At 42.5% G+C, this 14,063-nt stretch overlaps 1 protein-coding gene and 1 long non-coding RNA gene across 4 annotated transcripts in view; one reads left to right on the forward strand and one right to left on the reverse strand.

Moving 5' to 3' along the window:
* The first annotated feature begins 1,949 nt into the window (after positions 1-1,949).
* si:ch73-364h19.1 (uncharacterized) lies at positions 1,950-13,198 on the forward strand. Of its 3 annotated transcripts, none has more exons than XM_061026380.1 (5): positions 1,950-2,372; positions 3,578-3,687; positions 8,065-8,157; positions 9,181-9,345; positions 12,169-13,198. In XM_061026380.1, the coding sequence occupies exons 1-5, from the start codon at positions 2,210-2,212 to the stop codon at positions 12,322-12,324; spliced, it is 687 nt and encodes a 228-aa protein (XP_060882363.1). In that variant the 5' UTR covers positions 1,950-2,209; the 3' UTR covers positions 12,325-13,198. The 3 variants fall into 3 exon arrangements, with proteins under 3 accessions (XP_060882363.1, XP_060882360.1, XP_060882362.1); XM_061026377.1 differs by having other exon boundaries at positions 1,961-2,372; positions 9,181-9,354; XM_061026379.1 differs by having other exon boundaries at positions 1,969-2,372; positions 9,184-9,354.
* The window catches only part of LOC132953976 (uncharacterized), a 199,845-nt gene continuing 191,727 nt past the window's right edge, over positions 5,946-14,063 (reverse strand). Inside the window, exon 2 of the long non-coding RNA XR_009665687.1 lies at positions 5,946-6,268. This is a non-coding gene — a long non-coding RNA (uncharacterized LOC132953976). The remainder of the gene's footprint in view (positions 6,269-14,063) is intronic.

Consider the following 14,063-nt stretch of genomic DNA (forward strand, 5'->3'; position numbering starts at 1 on the left):
CTGAGATCTCAGGCGCCCCCCTCAGGGGTGTCGGACCCCAGGATGGGAACCAATGCATTAGATGATTCATTGTTCCCTTTTTTTTCTAGATCCTTGCTTGTGTTGTACTTACTCTCTGATGTACGTCGCTTTGGATAAAAGCGTCTGCTAAGTGAATTGTAGAATTGTAGAATGATTCGGCCACACGCCTGCGGTTTGTAGTAACAATTTCCCAGTGGTGAATCTACAGACACAAGGAATCACAGAAACGCACGTGATCAAACATGACTTCAGAAGAAAAACAATATGGAGAACGATAGACGTCGTCAGTTGGCTGTCCTGCAGTGTGTTCTGTTTTACCCGAAAAAAAGATATGGGTGAAATCCTGGCTGGGAAGACGGTATAGGAGCTGAGTTATAACATCTGGTAAGTGATGCGTCACGGTCTGCTCGCTCTCATTGGCTATTGCGAGTTTTCCATCTGAGGCAGCCCGATCTGGAATCATAGAGATCAAAAATGTTAGATATTCATCTTTGGGGACCCTCGATCAGAGCAGTAAATTAATCGTATCGACACTTGAGGATTGTTTGAAAAAGAATCGGTTCTGACAAACCTCAAATCGAGCCATGCCCCCCAAATTGTTGTGGAGGTGGGGGGTCAAATCAGGCCCAAAATCATCTAGTGTGTAACCAGCATAAGCCTCCTCATTTCCACAACACAATACTTCTCATTGACTGGCACAAAGGGGCACTCTATGCACGGTCCACACCTGGATCACATGACACTGCATTAAAATATAAAAGTTTGACCGTGTTTTGCTCCCCATATCATTCTCAAATGGTTTGTATGCAAATAAAATACAATCACAACTGTTAAACACCTCCTTTGAAAATGCTGTAAATAATAATCTTCTCAAAGGAGTCGGCTCTAAAAACTGACTCGTCTGTGATCTCCACATCACTGTTGTCATAAAGTTTGTCATGAAGAATAACAACCACTCCCTCGATTTGATCAAATTAATTTTCACTGTTTATGTTGAATGTTAAATGTTAAATATGTAAACATTACAGACATTACATTACCGCAGATGTTTTACCCTCAATATTCTCTTTCTTATCTTCACTTGAATCTTTTTAATCTCATCGTTGTCTCAGGCTTTTGGTTCCCAAACATACAAATCTGTATTTTCATTTTAACATATTTTCATGATCAGGGACAGAATCAGTGCCTCCTTATTTGAACTGTTTTCTGTATTACAGGAGAGCAATGAAAAAAAATGTTTTTGAAATCATTCAAATGGTATCAGTTTGCATATTTCCCATAGTCCCTCCCATGAATGCTAATGCCGCTCTCATGGTTTTTTGTCTGTTTAGAAACCAGACCAGACCCCCATTGTCTCCACGGTAACAGGACTCCAGCTCAGGCATCCAGAGTGTTAACTCAGTCTGGTCTGGAGGATTCACTCTGAGGGAGCAGCCGTCGTCTACTCTCTCTGAACATCAAATGTGATGTCATATAGTGAACCTCGAAAGTCGACAACTTTACTTCAGAAAACATAAAAAAAAACAATCTTTAATCGACAACAACTTCTGAAACTAAGGAGTGAAACGTTATACAGGGATACACAAACGTGTGGTGTTAAATCAGGTTTAAAGCTCCTGTGATTAACTTTTAGTTTGTGTTGATTTTGGCGCCCCCTGTGGACAAAGTAGAGCATGTTACTTCTTTACTAATTACTGATTTACAAAAATAACTACATAGAAATAGTCAATCTGGATGCTGGTGGTCTTGTTTGCTCTTGTTGGTCATGAAGAGGCTTCAGTATTCATTTCAGTCGGTTTCATAATCATCTAAAAACTCCTCACAGGAGCTTTAAGTGCTTCTTATCAACTCTATTATCTCCAGAAATGAGTGTTCTGCTTCCAGTTAAAGATCCAATCCACCACTCAATACACTGCTGCGGACCCATAGTGACGTCACGCGCTGAGAAGAGGAGGACGTCCCCGCGCATCCACGAGCTCACACGCGCTGTGTTTAGAGTTTCAAACGGGCTGCAGGAAGGAGCGCGTGAGGACGGTCCTTGTGTTGTGTGTGTGTGTGTGTGTGTGTGTGTCACTCACCGCTCACCGTGTCCGGGGACCGAAGAGACGATGATGATGATGATGAGGTAGAAGCGACAGAGTGGCCGGACTCCGTTTCTCCCTCTGATACTTTTTTTCTTCGAAGTAGGATGAGAGGAGTCGCGCTGAGCCTGAGGAGCTCTGGAGGATCTCTGAAGGGAACATTCACACTTTACACCGAGGAGGAGGAAATGTCCACAAGTCCGAGTCCCACCATGACCGTCCCCTCCTCACAGCTGAGCTCGGAGCAGCTCACTGTGCTCGCTGCCTCCTGTGAGTAAAATGTCAAACATAACAAAGAACAGCGACTCTTTTTTAAAAGTCAGATTATCTGAGCAGGGGGAACAAGTCTGAACTTCTTTGCAGCTTCTTCTTCTTTTTCTTCTTCTGTATAATTCCTTTTTTATTCATATCCGACATGTGCAGATTGAATTGCCATATTTCGCACTCAAAGCTTTCGACCATAATTACAATTAATTAACTGCTATCAAGTCTTTTATTGTCTAAGAAGCTGTCACTGTTTTTGACTGACAGGCGGGAGAAAGAAGATCAACTACACCTTTTTAAGTTTCCATAAGGTGGAAAAACTGTCACTCAAAAATCTCATGTGCAATATTACATTTCATTATCATGCAGTTCGGACTAATAAGCATGCTGTGCTCTTCTTCTTTGTTTCTCAGAACCTGAAATAGAAACAGAAAGAAACATTATTTTCTCTTCAATGCAAAGGCAGGACAAGTCTTCACCATTTCAATCATGATGACACTGTAACACGCTCAAAATGCTTTTTCATATTCTCATATTTTTTTCTGTCATTTTGTTATATCAGTGTGTCTAGTTCAACTAATTTAATTTCCAGAAGTTCATTTATATTTCTAAGATCATTAGTAAAAGAAAACAAAGTTATAAACAGTAAATACTGTGTTTTATGATCTACCTTTTTAAAATGAAGACATTGGCCCTTTAAGAGAGGCTCAGTGAAGAACACACAGAGGTGTGTGTAGGCTGAAAAACAAAGCTTGTGTAAAGCTGTGGGCATTTCTTTAATAAAAGTTGCGAAAAGTGAAGATGGACGAGTTCTGACCGGTTCATTTCAAGGGTGCAACAACACTTTAAAAAGCAATAAACACATAAGAAGTTACTGAAACTACATTTTTATGACTTTTACTGTATTATCAGTTTGTCTGCTTCTTCACTTATTGCTCTGTTTTCTCCTAGACTTATTTCACTACAGTTTTTAAGAGGCCTTTTCTCTACATCTGACCCTTCTACACTCTATATTTTCTTGCTCTCTTCTCTTGTAGTTTTGTATTTTCTACTCTAATTTTTGAAGATGAATCTGGCACCAGAATATCCTTTAATTTGATCAGTCTCTCTCATCTTGTCGTTTATTTCTCAGAGATTCAAACTGTTTACACACCGTCCTGTGTGTGTGTCTGAGCTGGGATTGACACACATTTTCCTTCTTTGTCCTGCAGTTTCCTCTCTGGTCCTCTTCGTGGTCATCGTGGTGCTGCTGTCCATCATGTACCGCAAAGACCCTCAGTGCTGCAGGATGCGCTCCTGTCGGGGGCCGCGTGCAGATATGGTAAGCCCCCCCTTTCCCAAAGTGTGACAAAACAAAGGAGAGAGGTGCTGAGCTTTCTGTTTGTTGACACTCAAACAGAGCTCACCCAGACTTAAAGACAGACCCCATTAACAAGTGTCACATTCAATTTGCACGCCTGCGGGGAACGAGACGAGAATAAAACGTGATATGATCGTCGTCAGTTTGCCTCAGTGGAATTAACAACCCTGCAGAAATATCTCCCAACGCCACGGTGCGGCTCTAATGGATTTGGACAGAATTAGCACTCAGCGAGAATATTGATGCCTCTTGGTCGTGCTGCAGTGAATAAATCACTCAGATCAGCATCACAGGTGAAGCAAACCTCACCTGGAGCTTTTAAAAAAAAGAGCCTCCTGTGACATTTTATGAATGTTTTTTTTGACACCATAAATCTCTGCATGTAAACACTCCTCTCTGAGGTGACTTCTCATTGGTCGCTTGTTCTCTCTACTTCCTCTTTCCTTAAATCCCGGGGGAGAAGTTTGCGTGTTATCTTCGGGTTGCAGAGACACGACTAATGCCCCCCCCCCCCGTCAGCAGACAGGAAGCTCTGTGCAGCTGTGTTTAACGGAGAGGCTCTGCTGTCCCGTTTGAGGAACTAACAGAGCGTTGCACCAGGACAAACTGACCTCTCACAGCTGTATTCATGCACGCTGCTGCTGATAAGACAACACGGCGGCTTTAGTCACAGCCTGAGTCAGACATCAGAGTTTCATTAGTTACAGGACGGATTCTTTCTGTACTTTACAGCTGAACTGTCTGTTTCGCACAAAGACACTCAAACTGCATGTACACATTAGAGAGGGGAGTGTGTCCATCTGCATATTTACAAACGCTAACACGTCTTTAGGAGCAAAAAAACGTGTGTAAATAACTAAAAAACAAAATGTACACATACATTACAAAGTCACTCATGTATAATTAAGAGAGGAAGATAAAAACAAACATTATTTGAGTTTACTTAAAGGAGCAGTATGTAACTCTGACACCTAGTGGTTAAAATGGGTACTGCAGTCTAAATTCTAAACATCATAGAGAGCTGTCTCTCTCCCCCCCCTCTCTAGAGTCCATGCTCACGCAGGTTGCCATGTGGTGGACACTGAAGCTTCAGTGTTTATCCAGCTCTGCATGGGTCTGTAAACCTTTCTGTGTTCTAACCTCTCTCCATTTTTCAAAAGCATCTCCAATATTGATCCTAGTTTGAGCACGTTTCTGCTCGAGGAGCTTATTAGAAACATACAGAGGCTTTTTAGGTCGGGTACAATCACTTCTATCTGAACCAGTTCTCTTGCCCACTTCCATCACTGCAACACCTGTTGACCTGATAACTGCTCTCATATCTGGCAAACCGAGGGGCGTCCAAAACGGCTGTGTGGGGGGTGTCTTAAAAGCGCCTACCTTCTCTGGTCCAAACAAATCCAGAGCATTCAGGACCAGAATCTAAAGTTAGAAGGAGAACATACTGGCTGCTGCATTGTTGTCAGAGAAGCCAGCAAAAGTTTTTAAAACAATCATAGAAATTAAGTAAAGAGAGAGAGAGAGAGAGAGAGAGAGAGAGAGAGAGGGAGAGAGAGAGATAATAAATCAGTTCTTCCTGTTGGTGACATAAATGTGTTTTTCTTTTGAAGGCGGTCGGTCATTCCTCACTCTGTCACTCTGCTCATGTCTTTAACTTCATCGTCACATACCTCGCCCTGCTTCAGTTTGCAGCATGAATGGGGGGCAGAGCCCTCTGTGGGTGTTGGGGACACAACGGGGACAATGGATCTCCTTTAGGCTGCAGAGGTAGAAAAAAAGACACGCTGCCGCCGGGGCTCCTCCCCCGACTTCAACACTGATTTTACACGGTTGTGCTTTTTCACACTGGCCGAGACAAAAGGACAAGTCTCCTTTCTGTTCCTCTTTCCTTCAGGACTTTTCTGTTCGCCTCTTAAAAGTAGAAACCAGCGAGGGAACGTGACCTTTGGCTTCACCTTTTTCGGAGTGGACTCTCTTTCTGTCTGAAACGATGTGAGTGTCGTGGCAAAGGTCGACAGAGTGCGTCACTCTGAGTGTGAGTGATGTCATTGTTTGAGCGGCGGCCTGGGAAAATGATCAATCTGATGAATATTTTATAAAGTTCAACTTTGGGTTGTCAGATTTTTTAAACTTTGATTTGAAACTAGTAAAAATCAAACAACTTATAACGGTTTCGTTACCATAGCAACAAAAATAGAAGTCATGGACGCCAAATGAGATGAGATGAGATTCAACTTTATTGTCATTACACATATACAAGTATAGAGTAACGAAATGAGGTTTGGCATCTCACCAGAAGTGCAAATAAGCAGAAAGTGCAAGAATCTGTGCTATGTACAAGTAATTACAGAATTTACAGATGTAGACTAAAAAAAGTGAATTATTGGGTATATATGGCTGGATTAATGGGATGCTATAAATATAAATAAATGCTATAAATATAAGTATATTCTTCAGATTATAATATACAGATTAAGGTGCAGTGAGCATGCTATACTAGTTTACAGATAATATACAGAATATGGACATATTTGGATAACGTCTTGTTTTTAACTGGTAGAAATTTCAAGTAAACTCCTGCACAAACGTTACCAACGTATTTGTGCAATCTAGAAAGTTCTCTCTCTCTTCAGTACCATCACACATTTGGATAACAGAGATTGTTTCACTTTTTTAAAGTATTAAAACAAAAACAGTTGTAAAGACATAAAGCATCAAACTTTAGACAATAAATCTGATGTTTTCATTCGCTTCTTTGCGTGCAGAAATCTTACCTCTGTTTCAGATCCTCCTGGAAGGAAATCCTCTTTCATGTTCTCCTGAGGAGGGTTTCTGTCCAAGTCTAGTAAAAGTCAGACTATATTAATACCTAGAAGTCGTAGTTATTCAATGTTTCTTTTTTGTTGTTTTTTGGGCTATTTTTTTGCATTTTTTAGGCAAAAATAAACATCAATAAACGTTTTTAAACGTCATGTTATGATGCTTTACACGGGGCGCCAGTGGCCTGTGGTTAGTTTGTACTAGTGTTGTAGTCAAGAGACCAAGACATATCCGAGACCGAGACCATAAATATCTCTGAAAAATCATCATCTTGTGTACAGGAGGCGTGTCACTCACTTAGACGTAACACTGGGAAGGTTGAGGCCGTAACCAGGGGATAAAAATCAAACTACAAATTAGTTAAAGTTAGTCATCATTTTAGAGAGAGGCGTTTTTTAATCACAGTAATGAAGTGGACAAGACCGACTAAAAATCCTTAGACGAAACCGAGGCCTCCAAAAATTGGTCCCAAGACCAAGACTGATGTAGAGACCACAACATTAGTCAGGGCGCCCCAGGTACTGAGGCTTTCCACCTCTACCCACTGTCCTGTCTCTACAATATATCATACTTATCATAAAAGGTGCTTGAACTCAGGTTGCCATAACGACAGCAACATCAACACAACCTTTATACAATAAGTCTGATTTTTTGAAATGCATTTCATTGTGTGCAGAAACTCTCCTTCAGATAAATGTACTCAAAGGAAATCTCCTTTATTAACGTCTCGGGCTGTCTCGACATCCGATCTTTAAACCTCTAAACGATATCGATACCTGTTTGTTACCACAGCAACAGATGTAGAAGTCTTAACACCTAATATTGGGTAAATTCTTGGTTTAAGTTAATAAAGATTTCAGGCAAACTCCTGCACAAATATGTTGGCAACATTTCACATACTTGAGCAGTTTAGACTTTGCTCTCTCTCTCTCTCTCTCTCTCTCTCTCGCTCTCTCTCTCTCTTGTTGTTGTGTTGTCGTGTTGTCTTGTCTTGTTGTCGTGTTGCATTGTCGTCTGTGATGTGTGTATTGCAGCGTTGCTCGTTAGGAGCTACCTGCTGCAGCCGCACACAGACCACACGGTGTGGTGTGTTGCCCAGGGAGCCTGATGACACAGTAGGACGCCACATTGTCCTCCACACAAAGGACGCTCATTTAGAGCCAGAGGCAATTACCTTCTTTACTGGCCGGCCTTTTAAAAAAAAAGCAGGATTCCTGCAGCTCATACAGTGAAACAGTGACAGGTCTGTGTTAGAGGAGGGAGGTACGGGGAGGGGGCACGGAAACAGGGGGGGTGTTGGTCTTATTGATCGGGGTAATTTATGGTATTGCTAAAGCAGGCGGTGTCTACAGTGATGAAACAAGGCATGAAAATCGCTCAATTGGGCTGAAATGAGCGGATTGTAGTGACGGAGGAGCGACAAGGACCCCCGGCAGGGAAGTTAAAAATTCAACAGGTTGTAAAGACTTCGGCTGAATTGATGAGCAAAGTGAGACAAACATGTGTCTCTTTTCACAGGACGCTCCTCCTCAGTACTACAGCAGCAGGCAGACTCTGGTGGGCTCGGCATGTCTGGAGCAGAGTCACATCGTCGACGACAACGACAGTCAGGTGAGAAAACACAGCAGGGCCCGGACATGATAAGTCTTTACATTGCTGCAGCAGAAGAAGAAAAACACACACAGGGTGCTTGTCTTTGTGCAAACATGACTCGACCTCACATCTTAAGTATTGAAAGATGAGTTCTGAGAGAGACGAAACTGCCAAGTGAAAAATCATCTCTTTTCTCATTTTGGGGGACACCTAAAGTTGAAAAGTCGCATATTCTGTAAAATCCTCTTCATCATGTTTCTCTAACTCTAACATGTGTCTCTAGTCTACAAACCCCCCAATGATGAGAAAAGTCCATCCTCTCCGTCTTCTCCCTGCTCCACTTTTCAGAAAATGTGTACTGAAATAGGCCGTTTGGAGATTTTCCCTTCATGACATCACAAAGGGCAGTAGCCCCTCCCCCAGGTGGGTGACACTCCCACAGCTAGGTGTTTGTTCTGCCCTCTGAGTCTGCCTTCTCACCATAAACAATAGGACATGGAGCGAGAAAGCACCGAGACACCCAAGTCCTTCCAGAGCGGGGGCATGGTCAGACACAGCTCATTTACATATTTAAAGGTACAGACACAGAAACAGCCTGTTCTGAGCAGCGCTGAAATAGAGGGGTTTATAGACATGATCAAATACAGGATCAGAGTGGATTTAGAACAAGAAACTTCACACACATGTTTTGAGGAGCTCTGAGACTTCTTTACACTGAAGAAGAGGAGGAGGATATGTCACCTTTAAACCTTTAAATGCCCATAATTTGATAAATGACTTCTACAGAGGTTACACTTGTGTTTCATCGCTCCTCCAGAAGCCTCTCGTCTACTCTCTCCTCATCTTCTCAAGTTGAAAATCCTCCATGATGGCAGACAGGGAAACATTTTGAAGGTCAGAGGAGGAGAGAGGAAGTGAGGAAGTCGAAGTTACTGAGAAGCCCCCCCTCTCGGTTTAAGTGGTATATTTGGACCACAATCCACATCTCCAACACATCATGTGTCCTTTTTCTGTCCTCATGAGTGTCCCTCTGTGTCTCAGCAGGTGGGTCAGCTGTTCTTTGTCGGTCTACCCTCCAGCTACTCTCTGCCCGCTCTAGACGCCCCCCTCCCGAGGCTCCCGTCCTACGAGAGCGTCCGAAAGAAGGACCGCCAGAGGCAGATCCACATGATGATCGCAGACCGCTTTGGCCTCAATGGACCCATTGTGAGCGAGGTGGGTTCAGTCAGGGATTAGGGGGGGGGGGGGGGGGGGCGGTGACAGTCCTTGATACAGTCATTAAAGCTTTGACAGTGAAGCGTTTCAGGTGCCATGAGGATGATTCTCCTGTGTGCTGAACTTTCTACTTCTAACATTTCAAAGAGGTTCGTTTTTTTTAACCTTTAAGGCATTTTAGGAACATTTTTATTACTTTGCATCTTCGCACGCAGCCCGCCAGACATCAGGACTTCTTTAGACCTCAATGGACGGGACAGAAAAACCCCCAAAATACAAATATATTATTTTAAATAAAGCCCCTTTAATCACCAAGCGATCTGCTTCAGTTTAGTTCGGTAACCATTAATTGGCGCTTCCACCGTCAAAAGTTGGGAATGTTACCTAAATCAATAAATCAAAAAATCTGGCTTACCAAATAAAGGAACTGTACCAAAATGAACTGAACTGTACTGAACCAAACCGGACTGCTTGGTGGAGGAAAAAGTTGTTAAAGACAAAACTGACTGGTGAACGCGACAGGGAGAACTTGGAGCCGCGTGGATGAAAGTGAAGCAACCAACATGGCCGACGTATGGCGAGCAGCAGATTCAGAACACACACAGAGAGAGAGAGAGAGAGAGAGAGAGACTGATTTAAACATCTCAGAATCAGAATCGGGGTTTATTGCCAAGTACATTTACACATACAAGGAATTTGACTTAGTGTATTGGTGCTAAACAATTAACAAGGAAATAAAACAGAACTAGCAACAACTTAAATAATACAGTAAAGTGAGCCAAGTGAACATTTATTTATTTCACTCTGTCGTTCTTTAATTTGAAAGTCAGAATGATTTCAGTTTCTCTAAATCTGAGCTGAGCTTCTTTGCACGCACACGGCCGCTTCAGAGACACTTTGTACCTCTGACACTGTGAGGACATCTGAGAGCCGACACTGAAACACTTTCACAGCAGGAAAGAAGGAAAGTCACCGCTTCAGCTTCAGAGTCGTTTTTACTCAAGTATCCGTTCTTCTACTTGACTAAACGATATGTTTGCTCCTCTGACTAGGACAGGTGTTTGGACAGTGGTGGTATAAAAGACTCCTATCTGTGTGTCAAAGGAGCTCCATTAAACTCGTCTCATTATGAAGAGCGCTTCATGTTTCGTCTCACTGTGAATACAGATCTTAATAAAAAGGTTTCTTTTCTGTTAGGGCCGCGTTGTCAAACAATATTGTAACAGGAGCTCGTTCAGAGATAAGGCTGCGGTAAACACGGCGCTCTATCAGCTCATCGGATGCTGCTGTACGGTCGTTTCAAAGGTTTCACCGTGTTGATCTTTCTCTGAGCTTTTGACTTGCAGGACGCTCGAGCAAACAAGGTAATGAGAAAAAGGTTCCGACGTAATTAAAGCTGCATCCTGAGAGCAAACAGAGGCCGGGAATGCAGCGCTCCACTCCCGTCTGCTTCTCCCTTTTTGTTTTTTTGCCTTCCTCCTTTTTCGACCTCCCATTTTTTTCCCTTAATTAAACAGTCCCTAGCATGACTGCCCAGCTCACACACACACACACACACACACACACACACACACACACACACACACACACACACACACACACACACACACACACACACACACACACACACACACACACACACACACACACACTCACACAAAGAAAGCACACACACACACTTTCAGGCCAGCCCATCACTAGTCAATCAAAAGCCCCCCCCTCCCCCATCGCAGGAGTTCAGATGATGGACCCTAAATTCAGCCTGTCCGTCCAGCATCCTGAGGCAGGGTAGCAGTAAAACTTTGTGTGTGTGTGTGTGTGTGTGTGTGTGTGTCTGTCAGGCAGAGGGCAGTGGGGTTGCTCTTTGTCGCCTGAGGGTCTCAAAGTAATTAAAAGATAAGGAGCTTTAGTCGGGGAGTGTGAATCACAGAGATAAAACACTGAAATGATTAATTAATAATGTTTCATACAAACATCATGTAAAATATTTTAAAAGGAAAGATGTTCGACTTTGAGATGCAACACGTTCATCCTGGGGAAACACGATCTCTCTCTCTCTTTGGACTTCTGATTGTTTGAATTTTCAGCAACAAGGAGCACGTTTCAGATGTGTAGTGATCGATCATATGAGCGATGAGTCAGATGATGGTTTGTGGAGGGGGGGGGGGGGGTGGGCTCAGACTCTGCCTGAGCTGTTTGTCCTGGACCAGACTTTGTATCAGTTCCTCTCTTTTAGTTGTTCCACAGAGCAGGACAAAAACCTTTTGGTGATGCTGCTTTCAGCTGTTACGCTCTGAGACTGTGGAACAACCTTCCTGAGGGTCTGAGAGGAGCCGAGTCTTAAAACTCATTTATTCAGTCTGGCTTTTATATAAATTCAAATCTTAGTATTATTGTATTGTCTTTTTTATCCTACTTCAATTTTAAATATTCTTCTCCTATGTATTAATTTTAATATCTTATTGCTTTTATGTGCCGTATTTTATTTGTTCATTTTTATATATATATGTATTATTTTTTAAATTCTTATTGGTGTGCATTAGTCTCTCAATGATTTTATAAACAACTTTTTCGTCAATAACTTTTCTGCACTCTTGTAAAGTACTTTGAACTGCAATTTAATTTGTCTGAAAGGTGCTATATAAATAAAGTTTGATTGATCTCTGCAGAAAGGAGGCAATATTTTGTCTGCAGCACAATCTGAGGGATAAATTCCAACCTTTGAGAAAATACGTTTTCATTTCTGTGTTTGTTCTTCTTTGTTTGTTTTTCCGACTCAGTTTAATTGAATAATCGGTCTTGTTTTTCCTGCAGCCTCCTCCGACATACGAGGAAAGCCTCCGTCAGTCTGTGGAGCTGCCATACGGCATCCTCTCCTCTGATCTGGACCTCCTGCCTCCTCACAGTTTCTACACCAACCCCGGGCTCGACGCACCTCATCAGGCCGGCAGCGACACTCTACCCGTGTGACCCTCATCAGGGTCTCATCAGGCTGAATGTGGACGATGACCGGAGCCTTCAGAGGAGTCAGATACCTCATGACGTAAAAGAGTTTAATGTTGAGAGACTGATGATTGTAGAGAAACCAAAGAGGAGCAGCAGACTGGACACATGTGAATGTTTGAAACTCTTTATATCAGCTGCTGTTCTTTACACTGAGGGTGGCTAATGAGGAGAATCACTGAACTTTGACTGAGGTGGCTGGAACATCTCCATAAAGTCAGGACTAACACAAACCAAAAAGAAAACTCCTCCTTATAATGTGATTTTAATCTGTCAGTGATCACTTGTTTTTTTTTTTTACTGTTTTTAAGGCTCACGTGAGATTAGAGTCTTTTTGTTCTGATATTATTGTTGATGTCGACCTGTCATAGAAATGTTTGTAACAGTGTAAATATTTTAGATGCGCACCGATTTGAGAGGCATGCTTCTCACACACACAGGCCTGAAAGACACACATGCCTGCAGGACGCATCAATGGAGGGATGTCAGCGTGCGGCTGCTGCACAGGGAGAACGCCACAGCTGTTTGGGGTGTTGGTGCCTTGCTCAAGGTCGCACTCTGGATGTGACCTGGCACCTCTCCAGCCACCAGACCTGAATAATAGTGCAAAAAAAAAACAACCACAATGCAATGCAATGGGTGATTTAGAAATGGTGACATTATGTAGTTTGTCCAGCAGAGGGCGCTCTGAATCTGTCTGCGGAGCGTCACAGCTGAGCTAACAGGTCTGCAAATAAATATGTTTACAATGTGTGATGTTTTTAAAAGAATGTAATTAATATTCTTTTGTTAAGTAGCTGTATCGGCCTCGAACAACCCATAAAGGTCTGTCTCTACTGTTTTCTGTTCTTTCATTTTTTTTCATGATTCAGAAACATCAACAGTATAGTTTCATGTCTGAGCTGCTGAGGAGGCGGCGCTTATAAAAGATTGCCCTCCATGAAGTAATAATGACACACAGATGAATGATTTCTCATTTCCTAATCAAACATTTGATCTGTTTTTCACTGCGTCAGTTTTTCTAAAATCTCGGGCACAATTACGAAAAGCTTTGTAGAACAGCGTGAAGTGGAGTGAAATAATAACAGGAGGATCCGTGTCAGGACTTGTTTTGTTGTTTTAAACGACCACGAAGTTCACGTTCAAAGTTTGTCCGTTTGTCCTGAACGTCATCATGTTGAGTATTTATTAAAGTCAAATGAATCCTCTTTATTTCTCATGTGAAACGACGTAATAAACACATTTATAGGGCTGTTTATCCGCTGTTGACTTTCTATCTTAGTCATGCATATAAAACAAACATTTAAAGTTCAGTAGATCCACTGCCACTTAAAGCCACATCAGCTCACTATTTGTGGATAAGCAGGAAATACGTGTGTGAGCTGGGCGGTCATGTTCTGCTCGTGGAGCTTATTAGAAACATGCAGAGGCTTTTTAGGTCGGGTACAATCACTTCTATCTGAACCAGTTCTCTTGCCCGCTTCCATCACTGCAACACCTGTTGACCTGATAACTGCTCTCATATCTGGCAAACCGAGGGGCGTCCAAAACGGCCGTGTCTTAAAACCGCCTACCTTCTCTGGTCCAATCAGAAAAGTGGAAGTACCTTAGATTAGTCAAAATGAAGTACCAACACCTCAGATCACACTCATGACAAAGTAAATGTACTTCAACTGCTGAAGGATCTAAAGCAACATCTCACTGTA

This window comes from Labrus mixtus, chromosome 20 (assembly GCF_963584025.1).
Source record: "Labrus mixtus chromosome 20, fLabMix1.1, whole genome shotgun sequence".
In the NCBI taxonomy this organism is placed as follows: domain Eukaryota; kingdom Metazoa; phylum Chordata; class Actinopteri; order Labriformes; family Labridae; genus Labrus; species Labrus mixtus.

Bases quoted from the DNA above. Each gene is read 5' to 3' on its own strand.
- si:ch73-364h19.1 (XM_061026377.1), top strand. From the start codon at position 2,210: ATGAGAGGAGTCGCGCTGAGCCTGAGGAGCTCTGGAGGATCTCTGAAG. The intron at 2,373-3,577 runs GTGAGTAAAATG...TTTGTCCTGCAG, and splicing joins CACTGTGCTCGCTGCCTCCT to TTTCCTCTCTGGTCCTCTTC. The intron at 8,158-9,180 runs GTGAGAAAACAC...TCTGTGTCTCAG, and splicing joins TCGACGACAACGACAGTCAG to CAGGTGGGTCAGCTGTTCTT.